The sequence below is a fragment of the Oryctolagus cuniculus genome, chromosome 20, assembly GCF_964237555.1.
Source record: "Oryctolagus cuniculus chromosome 20, mOryCun1.1, whole genome shotgun sequence".
NCBI classification, from domain to species: domain Eukaryota; kingdom Metazoa; phylum Chordata; class Mammalia; order Lagomorpha; family Leporidae; genus Oryctolagus; species Oryctolagus cuniculus.
In genome coordinates, this window is record NC_091451.1 from 14,959,369 (window position 1) to 14,983,325 (window position 23,957).

General features: G+C 43.5%; 1 protein-coding gene and 1 long non-coding RNA gene across 5 annotated transcripts in view; both read right to left on the reverse strand.

The window, feature by feature from the left end:
* The window catches only part of DCAF5 (DDB1 and CUL4 associated factor 5), a 106,849-nt gene that overhangs the window by 21,566 nt on the left and 61,326 nt on the right, over positions 1-23,957 (reverse strand). For all 4 annotated transcript variants that reach the window (XM_008271825.4, XM_051826322.2, XM_070065145.1 and 1 more), the window contains exon 7: positions 5,240-5,306. In XM_008271825.4, the coding sequence (XP_008270047.1) occupies positions 5,240-5,306 (67 nt within the window). The remainder of the gene's footprint in view (positions 1-5,239; positions 5,307-23,957) is intronic.
* On the reverse strand, positions 7,175-23,955 carry LOC127484648 (uncharacterized). Its single transcript, XR_007911780.2, has 2 exons — positions 16,707-23,955; positions 7,175-16,359 (listed from the first exon to the last, which is right to left on the reverse strand). It is a non-coding gene; the product is annotated as an uncharacterized lncRNA (long non-coding RNA).

A 23,957-nucleotide genomic window follows, 5' to 3' on the forward strand; every position in this document is an offset into this window, starting at 1 on the left:
GGCGATACAGGCAGTGGCTTTACCCTCTACGCCACAGTGCCAGCCCCATATATACTGATCTTACTGTACAAGAAGATATAAAAAAACTTTATGGGAAAGGGATTAAAAGGTGAATTTATAGTTTGTTTTGGCATAAAAATATTTTTGAGGGGTAGGCGTTTGGCCTCTAGCAGTCACTCCTGCATCCCACACTGGAGTATCTTCAAATTTCGGCTCTGGCTCCAGACTCCAGCTTCCTGCTAATGGACTCCTTGGGAGGCAGTGGTGATGGCTCAAGTTATTGGGTTCCTATCACCTACATGGGAGATCTGGATTGAGTTCCCAGTTTCCAGTTTCAGCCTGGTACAGCCCTTGGCCATCAAGGGCACTTGGAGAGTGAACCAACAGATGAGACAGCACACGTTCTCTCTCTCTTTCTCTCTCACATAGTGTCTCAAATAAATTGAAAGAAAAAGTTATTTTTTAAATACATACACAATGGGGTCTTCAAAAAGTTCACAGAAAATATGCATTATGAAAAAAAACTACTCATGGATCTTAAAATTTTTCTGCCAAGATAAACTTATCTTTCAACTCCATTTGTCACATTTTTTTGAAGTACCCTTATATACAGCAAAAACACTGTTTTACGTTTGTAGGCACACAGCTTTCAGAAAGCTTCTGAGACTATTAAATAATCACACGATATAAGGCAGGGTGGAAGTATTTTGCAGAAGAACTTAGGCTTCGACAACTAGTGTTACACTATTTGCCTACAAGTCATCTGATGGCAGCACTGGCCTTGAACCCAGGTATGATTCTAAGCCTGACGTTCCTTCCACTATTCCAGTTGGGCTTTCTAATGTAACTATTGGTCTACTTATTTTATCTTTAGCATCAGCACATTAAAACAGATACCCTTCCTACCTACTTCAGCAGTGTAAAATATTCTGATGGGTTTTTTTCTAACACAGCAAAATTCATAGTTCATTCCTTCTTCTGATTTTTAAAGTGATTTCCAGAAACAAGTTATTATTTGACATCAACTAAAAAAAGTGGACCTGATCTTGCCACGTAGCAAGTTTTCTGGCAAACACAGGTCTTACATCTTAAAACAATCTCAGTTCACTAGGAAGTCTGTGACTTGTGCAGCCAATTCATTAAGTCAGTATACTTTCACACAGTAAATAACTTTCATCTGTGCGGAGTTTGTACAGCATTAAGAGAAACTGGCAGTTTCCAAGCAGGACAATGGAGAGCAACATGCCCTTGCCTTTGGCCCACACTCAGCACGGATCTCCATCCGGTTCTCTCAGCATTTGGCACATACGGAAAAGCACACAGCAGGCATTCAATAAGTGCTGACTGCTTGTCATCGAAAGTCAAGTTTTGACTATGACATGAAGGTATAGAACAGCAAGTCGGCTTCCCTGTGTAGCTTGCCTTAGTGTCTTGTATTCAAAAAGTCTGCACAGTGAGAGAGCATGTAAGGGCCCTGTGTAAGCCAGCAAGGCAAGAGACTGGATGAGAGGCCTCCTAACAGGATTTCTGCATCCAAGCATTCACACCTGGAACCCAAGGGATACATCTTTGGATGGCAGAACCTTTTTGGTCTTTTTTTTTTTTTATCTGTGAATTAACTGCCAATATTTAAAAATACAGATATCCCATATAAAAATGAGAGGTGCTAAGTATTCCTGAAGCCAGTTGAAAAGTGGGCTAAAAGCAGTGTATCCAAAACACGGTGAAAGAACAATGAACCATCACACTCCCCTGAGTGCCCTTTCCCGACACAAGTAGAGGCCTGGGAGTTGCCAAGTGCAGTTGACTTAAAAAAGTTTCAGATTGGGTCAAACAATAAAATGAAATCTTTTTAAATAAATAAATATAAAAATAAATAAAAAAGAAGTCTCAGACTGGGGACATGAGAACAGCTGGTGGAGAGGTTTAATAAAAATATGTACATCAGATTCCTTTATTTAATTCTTAGAGCCTCAGCTTAAGTGCAGGCAAAATGCCCTCTAACTAGGAGATTGAAGATGCCTCTTTTTGGAAATTGACTGATTTTAATAGTAGAAAGTCAATCAAAACATACAAAGTTGAGAATTCAGTAATATTATTAGCACATTATAGGGAGAGATATGATACAATCATGTGTTTTTTCTTTAAAAAAAAAAAACAAGATCTATATTGATTTAAAATTGTATACATGTATAACTTTGAAAAAAAGAAGTATTTAATTATAGAATAGGAAAGGAGGAAAAAAGAAATTTCATAAAATTATGAGAAGTATTTAACTATAAAAAATAGTAGAAGTAGAGAAAAAAGAACAAGAAGGAAGAATAGAAAGGAAATGGAAAGATTCATCAACAAAGGGGGAAAAAAGAAAGTGGGTGGTTCTGGCAGAACAGAGGCGGGAAAGCTGTCCCCAGACAGGCGAGGCTCAGGCAGGCGCTGCAGTGCAGCAAGTGAAGCTGCAGCTAGGGTCGCTGCGTCCTGTGCTGGAGTGCTGGTGCAAACATCAGCTCCTCCTCTCCTGATCCAGCTTCCCGCTAATAAACCCGGGAGGCAGCAGATGATGGCTTATGTGTTTAGGTTCCTTCTACCCAAATAGGAGACATAGTTGTAGCTCCTGGCTCCTAACTTCAGCTGGCCCAACCCTGGCTATTGGGGGAATGAACCAATGAATGGACAATCTCTTTTTCTCTATCTCTAGTCCTGTCTTTCAAGTAGATGAAAATAAACAAACATTTCAAGAAAATAAATTGCTTTAGTTATATGCAGAGCAAGATGCTGATCAAACAGACTTGCTGTGACTGATGATGTAACGCTGAAGAGTGATTCAGAGAAAACAGACTCCTCGACTACCAGTTAAGGAACCCAACACAACTCTCCTTGTGTGCAAAGAAACCCAAGTGTAAAGTAAAGGCGAGGGACCCAGGTTAGACCACAGCCCCTGTGGAAACGATGGGGCTTCTAGCCAAGCCTGGGCATAAGCAGATCATGGGTTCTGTGGCCTCCAGAACAGCTTATGTGATGGAATCAAGAAGCCCAGGATTTTCCACTGGCCTCGTCAGACTACTTTGGCTGAATTTATTCAGTTAATCCTTAAATAGGAGATCAAACAAATTCAGAGGGAAGTCAGTACAGCAAAGAAACTGACATCATTTCTCTGAGGAACTACTACACAGACTTGCGGGCACTATCTCCAGAGAGCATGCAGGAGTGGCCATGAGTGTTAAGAAGAGGAAGGGATACTGGGGATGCACGCTTACAGAGAACAGTGAGGACACAGCGAGGAGGCAGACATCTGCAAGGCAAGGAGAGGCTCCGGAGGAAAGAAAGCTGCTGGAGATTTAATCGGACTTCTAGCTTCCAGAGCCGTGGGAAAGCGCACTTCTCTTGTTTAAGCTGCTCACCCTGTAGTATTTTATTATAGTAAGTAGCCCTGGTAAACTAGGTGGTCCATACTCTAAGTCAGTACCAAAATTAGCAAGGAGAGGGAAAAAAGAAAACCCTAAAACATTACTGCCAACTCTTTTCCATTCTTTCTGTATACACACATGAAAAAGGTTTGAGAGAATGGTCTTCGTCTAGGGGGAAAGGGGATGGGAGGGGATGGGAGGGGATTAATCACTTTCTTTTTGAAAGTCACACTGACTTAATTAAAAGCTTTCCAAGATCAGGTAAATGATACAGTTAAGGCCAAAGATCATTTCTCAGCTAATCAATCTAGGACGCACAGGGGCTGGAGAGTTAATCCAGAATGACCTCCAGCTAGAACATCTCTTTCATTCCGTAGACCGCTGCCATCCCATAGGCTGTGCTTCAGAGGTAACTGCTTCACTTACGCTTTCAAATACTAGAACAGGAAAAGCCTTTTCCCAACTTGTTGGCAACCAGACCACAGCAACTGGATAGTTAAGCTGAAAATGGACTTCACCAGGTTTTGAAAGGCAGATGTTTAACAATACTGTTAATTCAGCAACAGGCAAAGTTGAAAGCTTCCCCTAAACTCTGAGCAATAGGCAGATTTGTGTAATACACTTGGCACAGTGCTCTATTATTTTCCTAATGGCCATTTTCCAGTTTGAAGTCACGAATCACCTGGAGCAGCTGGCTGCACTGAGCCGTCTCTAAACATAAAGGACAGCCATTTTTCTCCCCAGCAGGTAATGCTCACTGAGCCCGTGAAGACACTGTTATCAAGAATGAAGAACGGTCCATGCTGTTTGGAAGTTCAGATGGCTTAGATCCAAATTTATGGGAAGTACAGGCTCTTCTCAGAATATATCTAGAGTAAATGCAGAAACACCTCTCATTTTTTTTGACATCTGGGCTCGGCAAAGCTCCAGGGAACATACCTATCCATCAACAAAGAACGCCATCACCAGGGAGGTTAACATCACCAGGGAGGCCAGAGGACAAGAGGAGGCCCTAACAACTGTTTGTAGAGTAATGAGCAGGAACATAGAGATGGATAATGAAAGAAAAGCACATAAAAGAAGACAGAAATATTTCAGGTGTGAAACAGGAAGAGAGAGGAAATAAAAAAAACACAAAGATCCATGAGGCCTACCAAAAGTTTCAGGAGGAAAAAAATTTAAGCACTGTTTATATCAGAATAGGGTATCTTTGAGAGACAGTTAAAATCTGGCTTCTAATTTTAAAATTTTTATTTATGTATTTATTTTATTTAAAAGACGGGCAGAGAGAGAGAGAGAGAGAAACTCCTATCCATTGGTTCACTCCCCAAATGCCTGCAACAGCCAGGGGTAGACCAGACCCAATTTAGGAACTGGGAACTCATTCTGGGCCTCTTACATGAGTGGCAGGGACCCAAGTACTTGAGCCATTAACTGTTGCCTCCCAGGGTGCACATTTGCAGGAAGCTGCAAATGAGCAGAGCCTCAGGATTTTAACAGAGTCAGTCTGATATGGGGTGTGGGTATTCACAATCAAATACTTGACCCTAATTTTTATTTTAAAATTTCCTTTGGTCACTTTCTGACAAACTGATCAGCACAGTTCTGGCCTTTGCAGCCAGTTGGGGAGTGGGCCAGCGGATGGAAGACCTCTCTCTCTCTCTCTCTCTCTCTCTCTGCATAACTCTAACTTTCAAATAGATAAATACATCTTAAAAAAAAAGAGAGAGAGAAATATCTTCCTGTGTTGTTACAGATGTGTGATCTCAGGGCACAGCACACACCAAAAGTCAATAGAGCCACAACAGAAGGGTTCACTCTGTGGCGACACTCACCTGCTTCTGGATCTGCAGGGATTCTCCACATGTACAGGTTGAAGTCATCAGAGCCTGAGAGGATATACTGTTGGGACAAATATACTCTTATTATTACTTTTATACTGAGGACATAATTATCCAATTATATATGATAACTGTATATAACACAAACATATACAGACTTACATATGTAGCCATGCAGAGAGACATACAAAGAAACAGATAAACAAGACAGATGGGCATATACATATAAGGGACACCACAGAGCAAATATCTGCTAAAAATACAACCAAAATTTGTTGAGTTGGATAAAACTCAAAAAAAAATAACCAAATTGAAAAATGAGCAAAAGACTTGAACAGACGTTTCCCAAAAGAAGACATATAAATAGTCAAAAAGTACAGGGAAAACAATTCGATATCACTAATAATTAGAGAAGTGTAAATTAAAACCACAATGAAATGTCACTTCACACGTATCAGGATGGCTACTGCCAAAGAACACAAACAAGCATTGGTGAGGATGTGGAGAAAACGGAGCTCTGTGCACTGCTGGTAGGAATGTACCAGCCCTGTGTAGTCCCCGTGGAAAACTCGTCTGACGCCCTCTGATCCAGCAATTCCGATCCTAGGGTATACATCCAAGAACTGAAAGCACAGACTCTAAAACTCAGCAATACACCCACGTTTACTACAGTATTGTTCGTAAGGACCACAAATACAAATGTCCATCAACACAAAATGTGATAACACATACACTGGAATATTATTCAGTCTTTAAAGGAAAGAAACCCTGCCATATGTTTGTTACAACATGGAAGAACCTAAGGACATTATACAGAGTATACGTAAGAGTATACGTACTCCTACACTACGTAAGAGTAGTGAAATTCATAGAGGCAGAAAGTAGAACAGTGGCTGTGGGAGGCTCGGGAGAAAGGAGGATGGAGTTATTATTCATTGAGTTCAAATTTGATGAAAAAGTACTAGAGATAGATGGTGGTTGTGAATGTCCTTAATGCCACTCAGTTGTAATTTTTTTTTTTTTAATTTAGAGTGGAAAGTAAGAACTAGGGGCTTCTCAGACACCTTCACACAAGGCTAAGCATCCTCAACTTCCTGCTGCCAACTCTCATCTTTGAGCAGGAAACCACTGCCAACCCAGCCACGAGCTAGTGCCAAGGACATAAGCAATCTTCCTTTATGTGGCGACTTCAAATTGCTTGATCTCTAAAGGGAGGACACGAAGCCAGATCTACTCTTAATTTGGACTCATAAAAGCACTGTCTAACACCATCTAACAGCAACAAGTGAACACACTAAGAGCTCATTGATTTCTGAAGATTAACAAAAGTGTTTTACTTTAAATTGAGGTCAGGATTACTCCCTTTTTGTTCCATCTGCTTATTTTCCTACAAAAAGAAAAGCCTACACTTCCAAAAAATTTAACTTGAAAATGATACTATGAACAATTCTAAAAAAGTGTTAAGTCCAGCATACCTACAATCTCATGCCTAACATCCAAAAGGTTCGTGGAAAATGTGTATTATGAAAAAAAATACAAATGGATTTCAAAACATTTTTGTACCAAAATCAACTTATCTTTTAAAAAAATCTATTTATTTATTTGAAAGGCAGAGTTACGGGGTGGGGGTGGGGGAATAGAGAGACAGAGAGAAATCTTCTCTTGGTTCACTCCCTAAATGGCCGTGATGGTTAGAAATGGGCCAATCCAAAGCCAGGAGCCAGAAGCTTCATCTGGGTCTCCAACATATGTGCAGAGGCCCAAGGATTTAGGCCATCCTCCGCTGCCTTCTTAGGCACAGCAGCAGGGAGATGGACTGGAAGTGGGGGCAGTCGGGACTTGAATCTGTGCCCATATGGGATTCCATATGGAATGGCAGCTTCAACCATACACCACAGCACCAGCCCCTAAACTTGTCTTTTAGTTCGATTTTTCTAAGGATTGTGAGTGCCCTTATATTTTACTAAATACTTTGCAAGTCTTTCAAAAATCAGCTTAGTTCAAATCACTTGGAACAGGAGGAAAGAGGCAAAGGCAGGCAGATATAGAAGTAAAGCAAATGCTCTCCCTAAGGGCGAGGTGACTGCCCAGGGCACAGTGGAAAAAGCAGCAGGCTCAGTTTCTCATCTGCAGAATGAGAACTAGACTGGTTCTTCCAGGAGGCTTATTTAATATTATTCAACTACTCCATGAAGGAACGGGTGGGAGCCAAATCAGACCTGAGCGTCCCTATGCTGCCAGCCTAAGTGACCTGAAAAATGACTACACAGAATGCTCAAGACAAGGACATTTATTCATCTCATTCCTGTTACAATTCAAATATAAACTTTCCTTAACAGTAGCGACAGAAACCAACCTAGCAGTACCTAGAGTAGTCAGAGCACAGAAATAATCTAGAACCTGGTTGTCAGGGCTTGCAAGGCGAAGCAACAAGGAGTTATTATGTAGTGATACAGAATTTGAGTCTGAAATGTTGAGAAGGTGCTGGAAATGGATGCTGGCAATAATGGCTGCACAACAAAGTGAACATAGACCACTGTTCGTCTTTACACTTCAGGAATGTTTCTTAAAAATTCTCCCTCTTTGTCCTGACTTTAGAGGCCCCCCTGTCACTTCCTGGAGCCCACGAAAGATACTCTGGCTAAAGTTACGCAGCTCGTATTCAGGAGCCCAAGCCTGTTTCACAAAATAACCCACAGGGTTATGGGGAAAGGCTTATTCATTACACACTGATGGAGAACTTACATGTCAGGCACTCGGTGCTTACAGAGATGTGGAAGGTAAAACCTGGGTTTCCCAAGAAGCATACATCTATTAGAAAATACAACACAGGTACCAGTCTGTGAAGTCGAAATTGCTAGGTGTCTTCATGAGAAATAAGGCGGCTAGTGATTCACAGACACATCAAGATTTGAGCACTGAGCCAACCTTAAGGAAAGATGTGGTTTAAAAGGTGAAGGGATGGAAGGCACAAAAGCCAAACAGTGGCATTCACGGAGTCTACAACACAGCAGAAACAGGAAGCACGGCGCAGCTTTCTCTTTGGTGTTCTGCCCGTGTTCCTCAGGCCTCACTGCTTTGGGGATGCTTTGCCTGATCTCCAGCTGCCAGTGTCCACATGTTTGCCTGCAGGCTGCTCTGGGAGTGAACCCACCACAGGAGCAGCCCTCAACCAAGGACTGGAGGGATTGCTACATCAGTATCCATGTTTCCTCCTCCCCAGAACAGTAACTCAGATGTGTATCCTCCATATCCTTTCCCCACCCTACAGGATCAAACTCTATCACCTGAGGCCGAAGCCAGCTCCTCCATCACTCTCCTCTCTCCCCCTCACTTCTCTCCTCCTCTGCTATTGTTTTCTGCATTTCTGAATCAACTACTTGAATGCAAAGTAAGACAAAGAGGGAGGGGGACAGATCAAATGTACAATCTACAATTTGTTTCTTCCTCAATGGCTCATCACGCTTTGCATTTACAAGAGGCTATCGACTTCATGGAGAATGCCCGAGACATGCCTGCTCCCCTCCCACCTCTACAAGCTCAACAAACAAAAATACATATTAAAAAAGAGCACTCCCGCAGCCGAGCTTCTCAGAGGTTTCACTCATTGTGAAGGATCAGTGCTTCCCAACTTGCTCAGCTGTGCGCTGGGGCGAAGACATGAAAAAGGAAAAGGAGACTCCGCGCAGAATGCTGACTCAGAGCCTGCCTTAGAAGGAAGAAAACTCCGGAGTCCAGCCCACTGGAATGGATGGGACAGCTGGTAACTATGCAGAACATGCGTAGAATGCAAGCCTTCCTCTAGGGCAGGCCTAAGGGCCACTCCTGCTCTCTTTCTCTTAGAACTGCTCTTCCACGCCCTGACAAGGGAGCAGCCCCGGGGGATTGCCAAGGAGAGGGGTCCTGACCCACTGACGTCTAGCCAGCTGTTTTTAAGTATTCACACACACCGGAACCACAGAGCACCTCTAAGGAATTCATTTATGGCATTTCATTTCATGCTTGTCTGCTGGACCTCGTCCAACATTAAAATCTGGCTGCCTGGGACACTGCTGACTTTGAGACTGAAATAAAAAGGAGTTCATTCTTTATTCATTAAACAAATATTTACTGAATGTCTGCTAAGAGGCGGGCAGTGTTCCAGGGAAGGGAATGCAGAGCTGACCAAGAAACTGTCCTTGTCCTCACGAAGCTTACATTCCACATGGTGGGAAAAGAAATTAGATGCATATGAGGTACTTTAAAAAAAATGGGACCGGAGTTATGGTGCAGCAGGTAGAGCCGCTGCTATGATGCTGGCTTCCCATATGGGCGCCAGCTTGAGTTCCGGCTGCTCCACTTCTGGGTCCAGCTCCCTGTCAGTGGCATGGGGAAAGCAGCAGAAGATGGCCCAAATGTTTGGGTTCCTGTTACCCACGTGGGAGACCCAGATGAAGCTCCTGGTTCCTGGTTTCAGCCTGGCCCAGTCCCAGCTATTGTGGCCATCTGGGGAGTGAAACCAGCAGATGAAAGATCTTTCTGTCATTCTGCCTTTCAAGTAAATGAATCTTAAAATAAAATAAAATAAAGTTTGTGGATAAATAGAATCGAAGGTTAAGTTTATTTTGGTGTAAAAAATTTTTTGAAATCCATAGTTTTTTCAATAATGCATACTTTCTATGACTTTTAAAAAATGTCACATATGCATAGATTTAAAATTTTCTTTGTACCAAAATAATCCTTTAATTCTACTTATTCCAATGTTCTGAAGTTCCTGAGGGTCAAAAAGTTTAAAAAAGAAAGTTTGTGTGTGTGTGTGTGTGTGTGTGTGTGTATGTACCTAGTGATGGTAAGTGCTAAAGAAAATAATGAAACAGTAGGTTAGGGCATACACAGAGTACTGGTGAGGGAGGGCCAATGGTTGGTTTCTGCTTTTGATACGGTGGTCAGAGAAGGCCCCTCTGATGAAATGGCATTTTGAGCAAAGTCCAGGAGGAAATGAAGGAGCAGGTTATGCGGATGTCCGGGAAAAAGGTGTTCCAGAAGGGAGAACAGAGTGCTGTGCTATTTGAAAATACAAGGTAGCTATTAACTTCCTTTGTCTTCTTCCTCTTTTTAAGATTTATTTATTTATTTGAAAGTCAGAGTTACATAGAGAGAGGAGAGGGAGAGGGAGAGAGAGAGAGAGGTCTTCCATCTGCTGGTTCACTCCCCAAATGGCCCCAGTGGCCAGGGCTGGGCCAGGCCTTTGCCAGGAGCCAGGGGCTTCCTCTGCATCTCCTACATAGGTGGTAGGGGTCCAAGCTCTTGTGCCATCCTCCACTGCCCTTCCCAGGCCATTAGCAGAGAGCTGGATCAGAAGTGTAGCAGTCAGGACTGCAGACCATCACCCAAATGGAATGCCAGCACCGCAGGAGGTGGCTTAACCTGCTGCCCCCTTTTAAGGCTATGTGGAAACAGAGACTAGTTCAAGTGGGTTGGGTCCAAGGATACACTTGAGATTATCAGAGCAGTTGGAAAGATTCTTCTAAACCTCTGTTGCAGGGGCTGGTTTTCTGGCACAGTGAGTTAAGCTGCTGCCTGTGATGCCTGTATCATTTATCAGAGCACTAGTTTGGGTCCCAGCTGCTCCACTTCCCAGCCAACTCCCTGCTAATACACCTGGGAAAGCAGCAAAAGATGGCCCATGTACTTGGGCCTCTGCCACCGGGTACAGAAGGCTCTGATGGAGTTCTAAGCTCCCAGCTTCAGCCTAGCCCAGTTCCAGCTGTTGCAGCCATTGGAGAGTGGGCCTCTGTATGGGAGATCTCTGTCACCCTTTCAAATAAAATAAAATAAAAAATAAATAAATCTTATAAATAAATAAAGCTGTATTGCCAGAGTCACTGCCTCCTGGACTTGGGCAGGATGGTGAGTTATCAAGAGGACCAGCAGGACACTGCAAGTCTTGGTGGGCCAATCACAAATATTTGCTGCAGGATCCAAGGAAAAATCAACAAAAAACACCAGAGACCAAAAGGCCAATGCCAATAAAACCAAATAGACCCAAAATGTATAATAATTTATGAAACACAATTATTTGAATTTACCATAAAATTGAACTTTAACTCAAGTAGTGAAACTAGAAGCGTAGGTTTCTCTCTCTCTCTCTCTTTTCCTTTCTACCTCGATATATCTAGTTTCAAATAGCATCTGTGCATTCCTGCCCAGCGATTCTGGTGTTTTGGGAATGGAGCTGACTGGGGGCCTCTGGCTATGAATAGGCAAGCTACAGAAACAACAGAAAAAATGGTTACCACAAATACCTCTGCTTAACATGTCTCATTTCCTTTTGTGAGGTAGGACTTCAGGACCAGCATTCACATTTAAAACTCCACTGGTGGTTGGGCATTTGGCCTAGCTATGAAGACAAGGTTGGGCACCTGGGTCCCTTATTAGCGTGCCTGGGTTTTAGTTCCAGCTCTGTTCTGAGTCCAGCTTCCTGTGAATGTGCACCCTGGGAGGCAGCAGGTGATGGCTCAAGTACTTGGGTCCCTGCCACTACTGTGGGAGACAAATGCCCAGCCCGAGCCACTGTGGGCATTTGGGGAGTAAACTAGTGGATGGAAGTGTGTGTTCTCTTTCTCTCAAATAAGTAAATAAATAAGAAAAAAAAAAAGCACCACTTTGAAAAAAACTTAAGCTTACTCCTCAGTTTTAGAAAGGCAGAAACAAGATAAGGTAGAGGTTATTTTGTGGCCAAGAAAGGACATGAATATGAAGAATTCATTGCCTTTTATAAGTTTTTATTTTGCCTCGTTCTAAATAGTCAGCAGAGTAAACCACAAACTAAAAACTCACTTCATGTGAGTCTTTACCTTGTATCCTTCTAAGGAGAGTCGGGAAGGACTCAGGACTCCAAAGGAGGGAAAAGAATGTTTTAAGTACTCTGTTATCTAAGCAACAAGGCCCCATTTCCCAAAATGCTGAGTTGAAGGGGAAGTAGAATAAGACACATAGACTACTGCAGATCAGAGAGTGGAACTTAATTTGTTTGTTTTTTAAGAGAGATGATAGCATTGCAAAAATGAGCATGAGTTGTTCCATAATTCTTCTCAACTGTCCACAAGGGTTAACAGCTGGCCACAGTCAGACCCATGCCTCTGTTTATTCATACTGGGGTAAAAGGGCAACCCGTATATGACCTGAACGCAGCCCAGACACAGTGCATGGCAGGACTGTATCTAACCTGCTCAAAGTATGGAGGCATTAACTTGCTCGAGGATGAGGACAGATCAGCAACTGCTCTTTCTCAACACAGAAGGAATCCCACCGTGACTGCCACCTCTAACACTGAAGAAAAGAGCACAATAGTGCTCTGCCATGGTCTCATTTGCCAACATTTCCTGTGTCCCTTCATTAACCTTTACAGAAAACAAGCCACTTACATTATACTCCATATTCTCTGGTACTACTACAATGCCCAGCAACCCCGCCAAGAAATTCTGCCCTCTTTTCCATCTCTTAAATTACACATATTCTCTAAAAAAATCTTTTTCTATTTATAAGATGTTTTGCTAGCCGAATACCCAGAGATGGCCATGCCTTTAAATAGTCCTCCCTTGTAGAGTCACCCAAGTCTTAAGAAATTTTTAGTGACTTGAAGTTTCAAAAAAAGGATCTAAACATGGCTGGCCGCAGCAAAACTTTCATGGAAATAGAAACTTCATGGAAAAAAATAGAAACTTTCATGGAAAAAATCATTTAATACCTTTACTTAAATCTTAATGGTTAAACAAATTAAAGAAAGGACTGATTTGGAATCAGATAACTCGCAGCCATTTATCTTCTAAGATCTAATAGGGTTTCAAATATAAATATAAACAAAAAATGTCCCATCCCCAAAAAGCCAAGTTAAAAAGAAGAAAAAGTTCTGGAAAGCAGAAAGACAAGCCATCCACATGAAATAATCCAAGAATAACCCAGCATCTGCCTGGGCCCTTTGCTAACAGAAAAACCTCTCACGGCTTTCTCAACAGAGTGTGTGTGTGCAGGTCCCGCACAGCATTTGATTCCCCAACATCTGCTGATGGAGAAGGAAACACATCAATCAGTGGCTATTCACTGAGTACTGATCAACTTACACAGCTCTTTCCAAAGGCTGCTTCCATGGTAATTGATTAATTTTATTCTCCAGTAAATGGCGATGCCTGTCTAATTAACTGTATTGACTAGGACAGAGAAACCAGAAGGCTCTCTAGCCATCAGCAACAGCAGAGAGACTGCCATTTTAACACTCAAGTCAAACACCGCTCTCATTCTCCGCTCCCCATCTCATGTCAGAAGGGAAGACAACACGACTGAACCACCTTGTGGTCTGCTCTCCAGAAAGACGCTTGCTAATCGGCATATAATACACTTTTGATCATCTCATTTACACTCTGCCTGCCACGAATACCATTCAAAGCAGTTACAGCACATGTTCTTTGCAAAAGGACTTATTTATGGTAGGAGAAATAGAATTCCATTGGCTTCCAATACAAGCATACAAATATGCATGGCCCTAGATTAAATTATTCCTATTTGTGCATGTGAGGTCACAATATTCTTGTTTCTTTTGCCCATTTACCATTTCAGCTCCATTAGGATCTGAGAATCCTTTAATAACCAATCTTTAGTGTTTAAGTAGGAAAATTCTATTAATAAAAATATTCATAAAAGCAGCTAATAAGTCAAATAACCAGTAGCAAAGAAATTTTGTCCAGCAGCTGCCTGTAACAAAGTACCTGTATTACTTAAAGATGAATCTTTATTTGGCAAAACCTTTTGGAAGCCTATGCAAAATAGGTGGCCACCAACCAAAAGGCGTCCATCATTCAATCTCCCCTTTCTGAGCCTTGCTCATTGTATGTGAGAATTGGGAAGAGGGCAGAAGGCATTGCTCCCTGCAGTCCACAGGTGAGTATGTTTGTAAGCTTTCAGTCAAGCAAAGCTCCAAACAGTCTGAGGGGTGAACACGAGCTTCCTTTTTCTCTAAAATTGGAAGACACCCGCACAGGGGAACAGTTGGGGCCGGCACTGAGGAGCAATATGTGTAAGCCTCCACTTGCTGTGCCAGCATCTGATCTTTCTCTCTGCTTTTTAAATAAATAAATCTTAAAAAAAAAAAAAAAAAAAAAAAAAAAGCCAGAGTTACTGAAAGTTAAATGTCTAAGGAGGCCAATAGGGCAGGTAAGGTAGGAAAGGTTATATTCTGGTCCTTTTCATTGCTATCTACCTGGGATTCCCTAATGGGGCCCAGATTCCCAGGCAGGAACTATGCATTCAAGGATAACTGTCATATCATGTCAACAGATCACATCAATCCCACTTGTTCCTAAGAAGAAATCTAGGTTGTCTAGTGTTCTTTTACAGCTCCACAATTATCAACCAGACCAAATATAGAAGTCCTACTCGCAGACACTGCAAAACCTGTTAATTTTTCTAAGTTCTAAACAGCATCAGTAAATGGACTCAAAGATGATCTTAACCCTGGATTGGTAATACCTGAATTTCTAGGTTTCAGGAGTCCCATAAATCCCTTATCATTTTATACAAAATTATGTGGCTATGTGCATTTTTTAAAGATTTATTTATATATTTGAAAGGATGACAGACAGAGAGATCTTCCACCTGTTGGTTCACTCCCCAAAGGCCAAAATGGCCAGGACTATCCAGGTGGAAGCCAGTAGCCTGGAACTTCATTCAGCTCCCCCATGTGGATAGCAGGGGTCCAAGTACTTGGGCCATCTTTTGCTGCTTCCTAGGTATCAGAAAGGAGCTGGATCAGAAGTGGAGCAGCGGAGATTCACTGCATCTGATGTGGGATGCTGGCTTTGCAAATGGTTGTTTAAATCCACTGTGTCACAATGCCAGTCCCAAATGCATTTTTCTGAGATGAGTATGCATAGCTTTTAGATTTTCGGAGGTCTAGGATTCACAAAGAGTTTAAAATGGCTGATTTAATGAGGTATTTTTAGTCTACCTTCTCTTTATAAAATAAAAATCTCCTAAAATTTTGCATACAAGGAATTCCTCCACCACACATCTACATTTAGCTCTTCCTCATCAGTCTGTGGAAGACCATAGCATCATGACTCAGTTCCTGTACCACAGGTGGCAGTGTGACTATGAGGAAGAGGGTGCCATTGGAAGAAAGAGACTAAGTCCTGTCTTGGTTCAGCTAACAACTCAATCTGTAATTTCAAACTACTGTGGGCTTCAGTTTCACACGGTGATGAAATCTGCTCAACTACATACAACCAAAGTCACTGGGAGCATTCAGGTATGACAGTGGATAGCAAAATGCTTCTGAAGTTAAAGGACCAGGGCTGGCGCTGTGGCATAGCGGATAAAGCCACTGCCTGCAGTGCTGGCATCCCATATGGGTGCTGATTTGAGACCCAGCTGCTCCACTTCCAATCCAGCTCTCTGCTACAGCCTGGGAAAGCAGTAGATGATGGCCCAAACCCTTGGCCCCTGCACCCGTGTGGCAGACCCAGAGGAATCTCTTGGCTTCTCTTTATAACTCTGACTTTCAAATAAATAAATATATCTTAAAAAAAAAAAAAAAAGAAAAGAAAAGAAAAGAAAATACATCAGAGAGGGGCTGGCGCTGTGGTTCACTTGGTTAATCCTCTGCCTGCGGTGCCAGCATCCCATATGGCCACCGGGTTCTAGTCCCGGTTACTCCTCTTCCAGTCCAGCTCTCTGCTGTGGCCCAGGAAGGCAGTGGAGGATGGCCCAAGTGCTTGGGTGCCTGCACCCGCATGGGAGACCAGGAGAAGCACCTGGCTCCTGGCTTGGATCAGTGTAGCTCGGGCCGTGGCAGCCATTTGGGGGGTGAACCAACAGAAGGAAGACCTTTCTCTCTGTCCCTCTGTCTCTGTCAAATAAAAAAAAAAAAAGAAAAGAAAAGAAAATACATCAGAGAATTAAAAAAAAAAAGTTTTTAAAGGACCAAAGTTTTAAGATATAAAAGAAAGGCAAGGAGACAACTCCCTCTGCCCAACCAAAAAAAAACAATAACCACAACAACAACAACAAAAACCAGTAACAACAAAGTATGGAATCCAAGAATCCAAGAGAGCTGAATATTCCTCCCATTAAAAGTGTACCTGGCCGGCGCCGCGGCTCACTAGGCTAATCCTCTGCCTAGCGGCGCCGGCACACCGGGTTCTAGTCCCGGTCGGGGCGCCGGATTCTGTACCGGTTGCCCCTCTTCCAGGCCAGCCCTCTGCTGTGGCCAGGGAGTGCAGTGGAGGATGGCCCAGGTGCTTGGGCCCTGCACCCCATGGGAGACCAGGAAAAGCACCTGGCTCCTGGCTCCTGCCATCGGATCAGCGCGGTGCGCCGGCCGCGGCGGCCATTGGAGGGTGAACCAACGGCAAAGGAAGACCTTTCTCTCTGTCTCTCTCTCTCACTGTCCACTCTGCCTGTCAAAAAAAAAAAAAAAAAAGTGTACCTGGAATTTTCACCAAGATGGCACCAAAGGCAAAGCAGAAAGCTCCTGCCCTTCCTAAAGCCAAAGAGAACGCAAAGGCCTCATGCTGAAAGGTGTCCACAGCCACAATTGAAACAAGGATCCGCACATCTACTTTCTGTCGGCCCAGACACTAGGCCTCCTGGGAACAGTGCCCCCAGGCAAAACAAGCTTGACCACTGTGCCATCAACAAGCTCCCCCTGACCACTGTCTGCTGTGAAGAACACAGAAGACAACATCACACTTGAGTTCCAAGTGGATGTCAAGGCCAGCGAGCACCAGATCAAACAGCCTGTGAAGGAACTCTACACACTGACGTGGCCAAGGGCGATGTCCCAGCAAGGTCAATACTCTGGTCAGACCTGACCAAGAGAAGGAGGCATGTTTGACGGGCTCCTGACTATGATGCTTTGGATGTTGCCAACAAAACTGGCATCACCTAAACTGAGTCTGGCTAATTCTAGATATGTTTTTTCACCATAAAAAAAAAAGTGTATCTGGAGTTGGTGTGTGTGGCACAGTGGTTTCAAGTTGCCCCATTCCCATATGAGAGTACCTGTTCGAGTCCTGGCTACTTTGTTTCTTATCCAGCTTCCTACTAATACGCATCCTGGGAGGCAGCAGGTGATGGCTCCCTTACCTGCGGGAGACCCAAACTGAATACTGTGCTCCCGACGTCAGCCTGGCTGGGCCCTGGCTGTTGCAGGTATTTGGAGGGAGTGAATTAGTGGATAGAGCTCTCTTTCTCTCTCTCTTTCTGTTCTTTTCTGTTTTTCTTTCAAATAAAATGAAAATAAAAAATAATAAAGAAATCTATTCCTTTAAAAAAAGTATGTGTGTGCGTGGGTGTATCTATCTGTATTTCAGACCAGGAAGAACACATGGAGTGCTAGACCCCCGGTGGTCTTAATCAGGGTGGCACGGAGTTCTTTGATGAGCAAAGCTACACCTTTACTGGGTGTTGTTCGCGTCTGGAGAGCACTTACTGGTGCATTCCTGTACCTCTGCTATACCCACATAACATCAACACAGAGAGGCTGAGTGCTGATGTAATGTCTGGGGCCAGGCCATGCATTCAAGCCATTTTATTGGATTCACAAGGTACAAGTCAGCTCTTTTCTCCAGGGAATGGGATAGGATGCTTTTATTATCACAATTTGGGGAGGGGGCGGTTCTTGCCATTTATCAAGTTCAAAAGAAGAACCTGTGTAAGACTGCATTGCTCAGGACCACCAGTGCTCAGGCTTCTTAGGGAAACTTGATTACACTTTCTGCCCACCCCATCTCTCTTTCAGGAAGATGTAGGAGCTATGCAGGCCAGGCACAGAGAAGATCTGCAAATGACCAGGCTATCCATTTCCAGGCACACATGCCTGTTAGCTTGAAAGACTTTTTTCCCAGAAGGCTGACACACTCCGCTGGACTCACAACCTAGGACAAGAGCCATTTAAGGAATTGTAAAAGAGTGGGGACAAGAGCCAGTGCTGTCCTCCAAGTGTGTCCCAGAAGAGCTAGCAGGTGAAACACTGGCATTCTTTTTTAACCCTGCTAAGAGCCTGGCTCACTGAAGGCACAGAGGAGTGTGTAGAAGTAAGAAGGCACGATGTAGGCAGGCAGGCTTCAAGGAGAGAACAAAGCCAAACTCCAAGTACAATGCAGAAGCAAGGGGGAGAGCCTGGGCTTCCGGCAGCCTCCAGAGGAATGTGGTTCTACTGTAACATTCCTCAGTATAAGGTAAGAACAGAAGGTGGGCCGGCTTAAAAAAAAAAAAAAACACGGAAGTCTTTAGTGGAGCTAATTGTTTCCATTGGTACCCAGCCAAAGTGATGTCATTCTATCATCTGATCTCATGGAAGGAGTTATTAAAATCAAACAATTAAAATATTACACTAGAAATAAACAAGCCATATGGTACATACAAAATGAATAAAAGTCTCAGAGAGGGGACTGTCTGGCAAGATCATGAGAAAGTGTCTCCCACAGCATCCGGGGCGCAGCAGGTGCTCAGCAAAGCATCTGCATCGAGGGGATGGGCACAAGGTTAGAAGGAGCTCAGCAGGGGCCAGGAGGAAGGGATCTGTCTCCACTCATCCACAACTTAGTGGCCCACAGACCATGGAACCAAACAGGAGAAAAAATATCCTGCTGAAAGAAACAAAGAGGTTTCAAACTAGTGGCTGTTGAGAATAGGTATGGTGCGCAGATTTATTTCATTCATACAGTGAAGTATGGTTTGTTGCATAACTAAAAATCATGAGACATCACATAAAAAATCTACGTTGCCTTGAAAAAAACCAAAGGCCCCGGCCACCTAAGGCCCACATGGCAACAATGGGCTGGAACTCAACAGAAGCCGCCCTTTTAGATGGGACATCGGTTTTTCCAATTAACCACAGTTCCCATCACTTCCTATTGTTACTCTCAGCCCAATTCATTGACTGTCACTGCCTGTCTTGTTCCTATTAGCATCAAGTTATGAACATTTATAGAGTGAAATGAAATATTTATACTGAGAGCCTAGAAATTTGGGTTCCATTCTGGCGCAGGTTGTATATTTTGTGACTTGCCTAAACTAGCCTTTCTTAGTTTCAGTTTTGTCTGGTTTTTGTCAGCTTTGTACAAAATGATCTTTAATACTCTTGTAATTAGAACTCATCTACAAAGGTGGCAATGAGCATGGGGAAGACACAAATTGGGCTTAGCATATTTCACACTTCATTCCCTGAATCCAATTCCTTGAAATGTTAATTTCATTTTGAGGCTAATGAATTACCTATTGAGCCTAGAATAATCTTAAAAAAGTACAGGCTCTCTGGCACAGTATCGAGGTCCATTTGTGTGGACTGACTAATCTCATCGTAATTAAAAGCCAGAAGACTTGTCTCGCATAGATAGGATCCCTGACTGCTTTTCTTGTCCTTGTTCATTCCTATTATGGAAATTCTCAGATTCCTCTCTGGGATGGTTACCCAAGCTATGACTAAATGAAGAGTTCCAGAGCACAGTCTCAGGCTGGGGGAGTTCTCAGGGCACCCAGGAACAAGGTCAAACATAATGATCAATATAAGGAAAGGGTAGGCTCTGGAATTTGAAACAGGCAAAAAGATCTTGTCTAGACCGGAGAATACAACATGCCAGTTCTGCAGATCATACTGTGACTGTGGTAGCTGCTGCTCTAGCCCTGTGTGTGCAGTCACAGCCTGTAAATCACCTTTAAGAGACATGTTCCAGGGCTGGGACATGTACAGGGCTGGCCTCTTGTATTAACACTTAAAAGCCATAAGCCCACTAGATTACTTTCACTGTAAATCCATTATTTAATTCATCTCACTAAAGCCCCCTGGAATTTCTGTAGGAAAAATGATATGTATCTACCCTAATTTACAGTTAGAGATGCCTTAAGCCCAGGGAGCTTAATACCATACATTGACTGAAGTATTCAAGATTCACTTCAATAAATATTGTGTTCTCACTGCATGCCAGCATTTGGATACAAGACAATGATGAGTTTAGCTACATTTCTTAGTCCCCAAGGAATGAAAAACATACAAACAAATATACAGAAATCTCTGAATTCCTATTCCCTACATTATATGCCTATGATAATCCATCTGGGGACTAAGAACAGACTTTTAAGACTTAATAACTGGCCGGCGCCGCGGCTCAATAGGCTAATCCTCCGCCTTGCGGCACTAGCACACAGGGTTCTAGTCCCGGTTGGGGCGCCGGACTCTGTCCTGGTTGCCCCTCTTCCAGGCCAGCCCTCTGCTATAGCCCAGGAGTGCAGTGGAGGATGGCCCAAGTGCTTGGGCCCTGCACCCACATGGGAGACCAGGAGAAGCACCTGGCTCCTGGCTTCGGATCAGCACGATACGCCGGCCACAGCGCGCTGGCCGCGGCGGCCATTGGAGGGTGAACCAACGGCAAAAAGAAGACCTTTCTCTCTGTCTCTCTCTCACTGTACACGCTGCCTGTCCCCCCCCCCCCAAAAAAAAAGACTTAATAACTGATCCTCCTTCATCCAAAACCACTTATTCCAAGAAAAATGCAGTGTGGTATGTCAGAGAGAATATAATGCCCATAAACTCCTCCCATAGGACAAAAACCACAAATAATAAGTTGGTCAAATATGAATAGAGAAAATCAAGCCACTCAATATTTTTATCATTATGTATAACATTAAAGACAAAAATCACTTCATCTTCAATGTTCATACACAGGACCAATACAAAACACCTTGTGTGGTCCTGCCTGTGGCAATACTTGCCCCGGTGCTTCTGGGCAAAATGGGTAACGACAACTGAGATCAGACACCTTCTACCTGGGACACGTTTCCCCTCAGGGGACATTCGGCCATTTCTGGAGACTTTTTTGGTTGTCCACAGGACAACTGAGGATATTCCTGGCATCTAGTGGCGCCAGGGAAGCTGCTGACCAACCAACAATGCACAGGAAAGTCCCACACGACACGGGGTCATCCAGCCAAAATGTGAGTGGTGCTAAGGCTAAGGAACGTGGTCTAGGTGCAGGCATTTTGGCTAGAGACCTTTGTTTGGCGTCTTCCAGGCACTCTGTGCAATGAAGCTCAGGCTCCCATCCACAACCTGAAGGAACACCCATTTCCCTGACTTCTTTCACTTGTCCCTCAACCCCTGTGTTTCTGGCAATAAAGCCAAAAAGACCACTACATTTACTGTATGTTCCTTATTACTCATGAACTATGAATCACATGCATAAGAGGTTGAAAGAGGGTAGCAAATCAATAGAAAGAGGAAAGGAAAAAATAAGAAAGAGGGGTGGTGAGGAGGGCCTTGGTTCCCATTTCCACAGCCAAATGAAGCTAAACCAATCATTCCATGTAACAGGCAGTTATCTGCTCTCTTGTAAATCTGATATTCTCCAGAAACTACTTCTTCCCACTCAAGAAACAAAGGGCCTGAAGCAGCATACATGAAAATTAAAACCAAGTCATTGGAAAGGCGCTTGGTGCAGTGGTTAACATGCTGCTTGGAGTACCCACACCTCATTTGGGAATGTCAGATTTGAGTCCTGGCTGCTCTGCTTCCATTCCAGTTTCCTGCTAATGTGCACCCTGGGAGGCAGCAGCTGATGGCTCAAGTACTTGTATCACTGACACCCGTGTGGGAGACCAAGAAAAAGCACCAGGCTCCTGGCTTTGGCCTAGACCAGCCCTGGCTATTGCAGGCATTTGGGAAGTGAACAAGCAGATGGAAGATCTCTCTGTGTCCGTCTCTCTGTGTGTCTCTCTTTCGAATAAATTGAAAACAAATAAATAAAAATGTTTTTAAAAAGTCACTCAGGTACTATGTGGTCTCTTAGACATGGCTCATGAATATGTAACTGAGGCCACCTAGTGGTCGGCAGTGTGAATCTCAGCTCAGTAAGCCCTAGGATTTTAACTTCAGTATAAGTTCTGAATTTAGATACAGTCTCTATTTATAAAAGGGGAAATTCCTAGCTTGGAAAACTTAAAGGGATATTCTTACCTTTGTATATGCAGCTAAGTTCTAACTAGTATTTATCCTGTTCCTACTACATATGCCAATGCTTAAACTACAACATTTAGGGAGCCTCTAGCAACCTCAGTCTACAGGCAGAAAGAAAGAAAGACAGAAAGAAAGACAGAAAGAAAGAAAGACAGAAAGAAAGACAGACAGACAGAAAGAAAGAAAGAAATCCTAGCTTCCTTCAAAAATATGGTGTTGGCAGATTCCCAAAGAATTGTTCCTTTTATGTATTAGGCCCCAAAATAACTCTAAAGAGGTGGAGTACAGCCTGTAAAAATTATATGTCACAACTTGACACATTTGATAGGTCCAAAGATATAAGAAAACTTAAGCATTAGTAAGAGACTAAGGTTTTCTCTTTTCCGATGTAGATGTAAAGGTCTGTTGTGCTGGGAGTGCACAGGGAGCTAGTGGTCCCGACACCAGTTAGAATGCCTAAGTCTCTCATCAGAGAGGGGAGGTCTGACGCCCAGCTCTACTCCTGACTCCAGCTTCCTGCTAACACAGACCCTGGGAGGCAAAGGAGATGGTTCAAGTAGCTGGGTCTCTGCCATCCATGGGGTAGACTTGGGTTAAGGTCCCAGCTCCCAGCTTTAGTCTGGCCCCATCCTGGCCATTGGGAAGTGAGACAGCAGATGGGAGTGTGCTCTCTCGCTCGCTCTCTGCCTTTGAAATAACTTTTTTTAGAAAAGATGATTTTACTTATATATTTTGAAACAGTTACAGAGAAAGAGGGAGAGACCTTCTATCTGGTGGTTCACTCCCCAGATGGTCACAACAGCCAGCACTGGGCCAGGCTGAAGCCAGGAACTTCTTCCAGGTCTCCCATGTGGGTAGCAGGGCCCCAAATATTTGGGCCATCTCCCACTGCTTTTCCCAGGCCATTAGCAGGTAGCTGGATCATTTGTGGAACAGCTGGGGCTTGAACCGGCACCCACATGGGATGTCAGGTCAGAGGCAGGAGCTTTATGGGCTAAGCCACAGCACCAGCCCTGATAACATTTTTTTTTTTTTAATTAAGACTTGTTATGCTCAAGAAGAAAAAAATTCTATTTGTTGATTTGGTCAATCTTTATATTTGCCTTTAGTCAGCTCAATTACTCAGACCGGTCACCAACATCCACTTCAGAAATTCCTTCGCTAAGAAGATAGGTGCAAGAATGCCAAGTATGTTTTAAAATGGGCAGTTCTGAGTGTACATCAGAGAAAAGGCTGCAAACTTACCTCCGGGCTCTCCAATCCCAGTTGTGATGCTGGCCAGAGTTAGCATCTGGTTCTCTCTCAATATAACTGCTCAACCCATTTCAGTCAAGAAAAAGTTGCCATTCCAAGATGCCCCTTAGGATTAAGATGCATGTCTCCTGGATGGTACCTAGGGCATTTATTCAACTTTGGGTTTTACTGACACACCCAAAAATGTCTTGCTGGCATGCTAATTTTCCATGGACTTCCTCCTCTCTTTTGAAATGACACGCTCTCGGAATCAAAATCTGTTCATAAACGTGGCAGAGTCAGGTTCCTTAAAACCACACTGGCCAGCCTCTGGTTATCACGTGTGCCTCACATTCACCCGGTGTCAGCTTCGAAGAACAAACTCACTTTTAAGCCAAAAGGTCCCCAGATACCCACTGAGAAGGCAGGCCAGTATGGAAACAGTCAGAGAGGAGAGCACGTGAAGGATGCAGGATACAGCAGGCAGAGCAC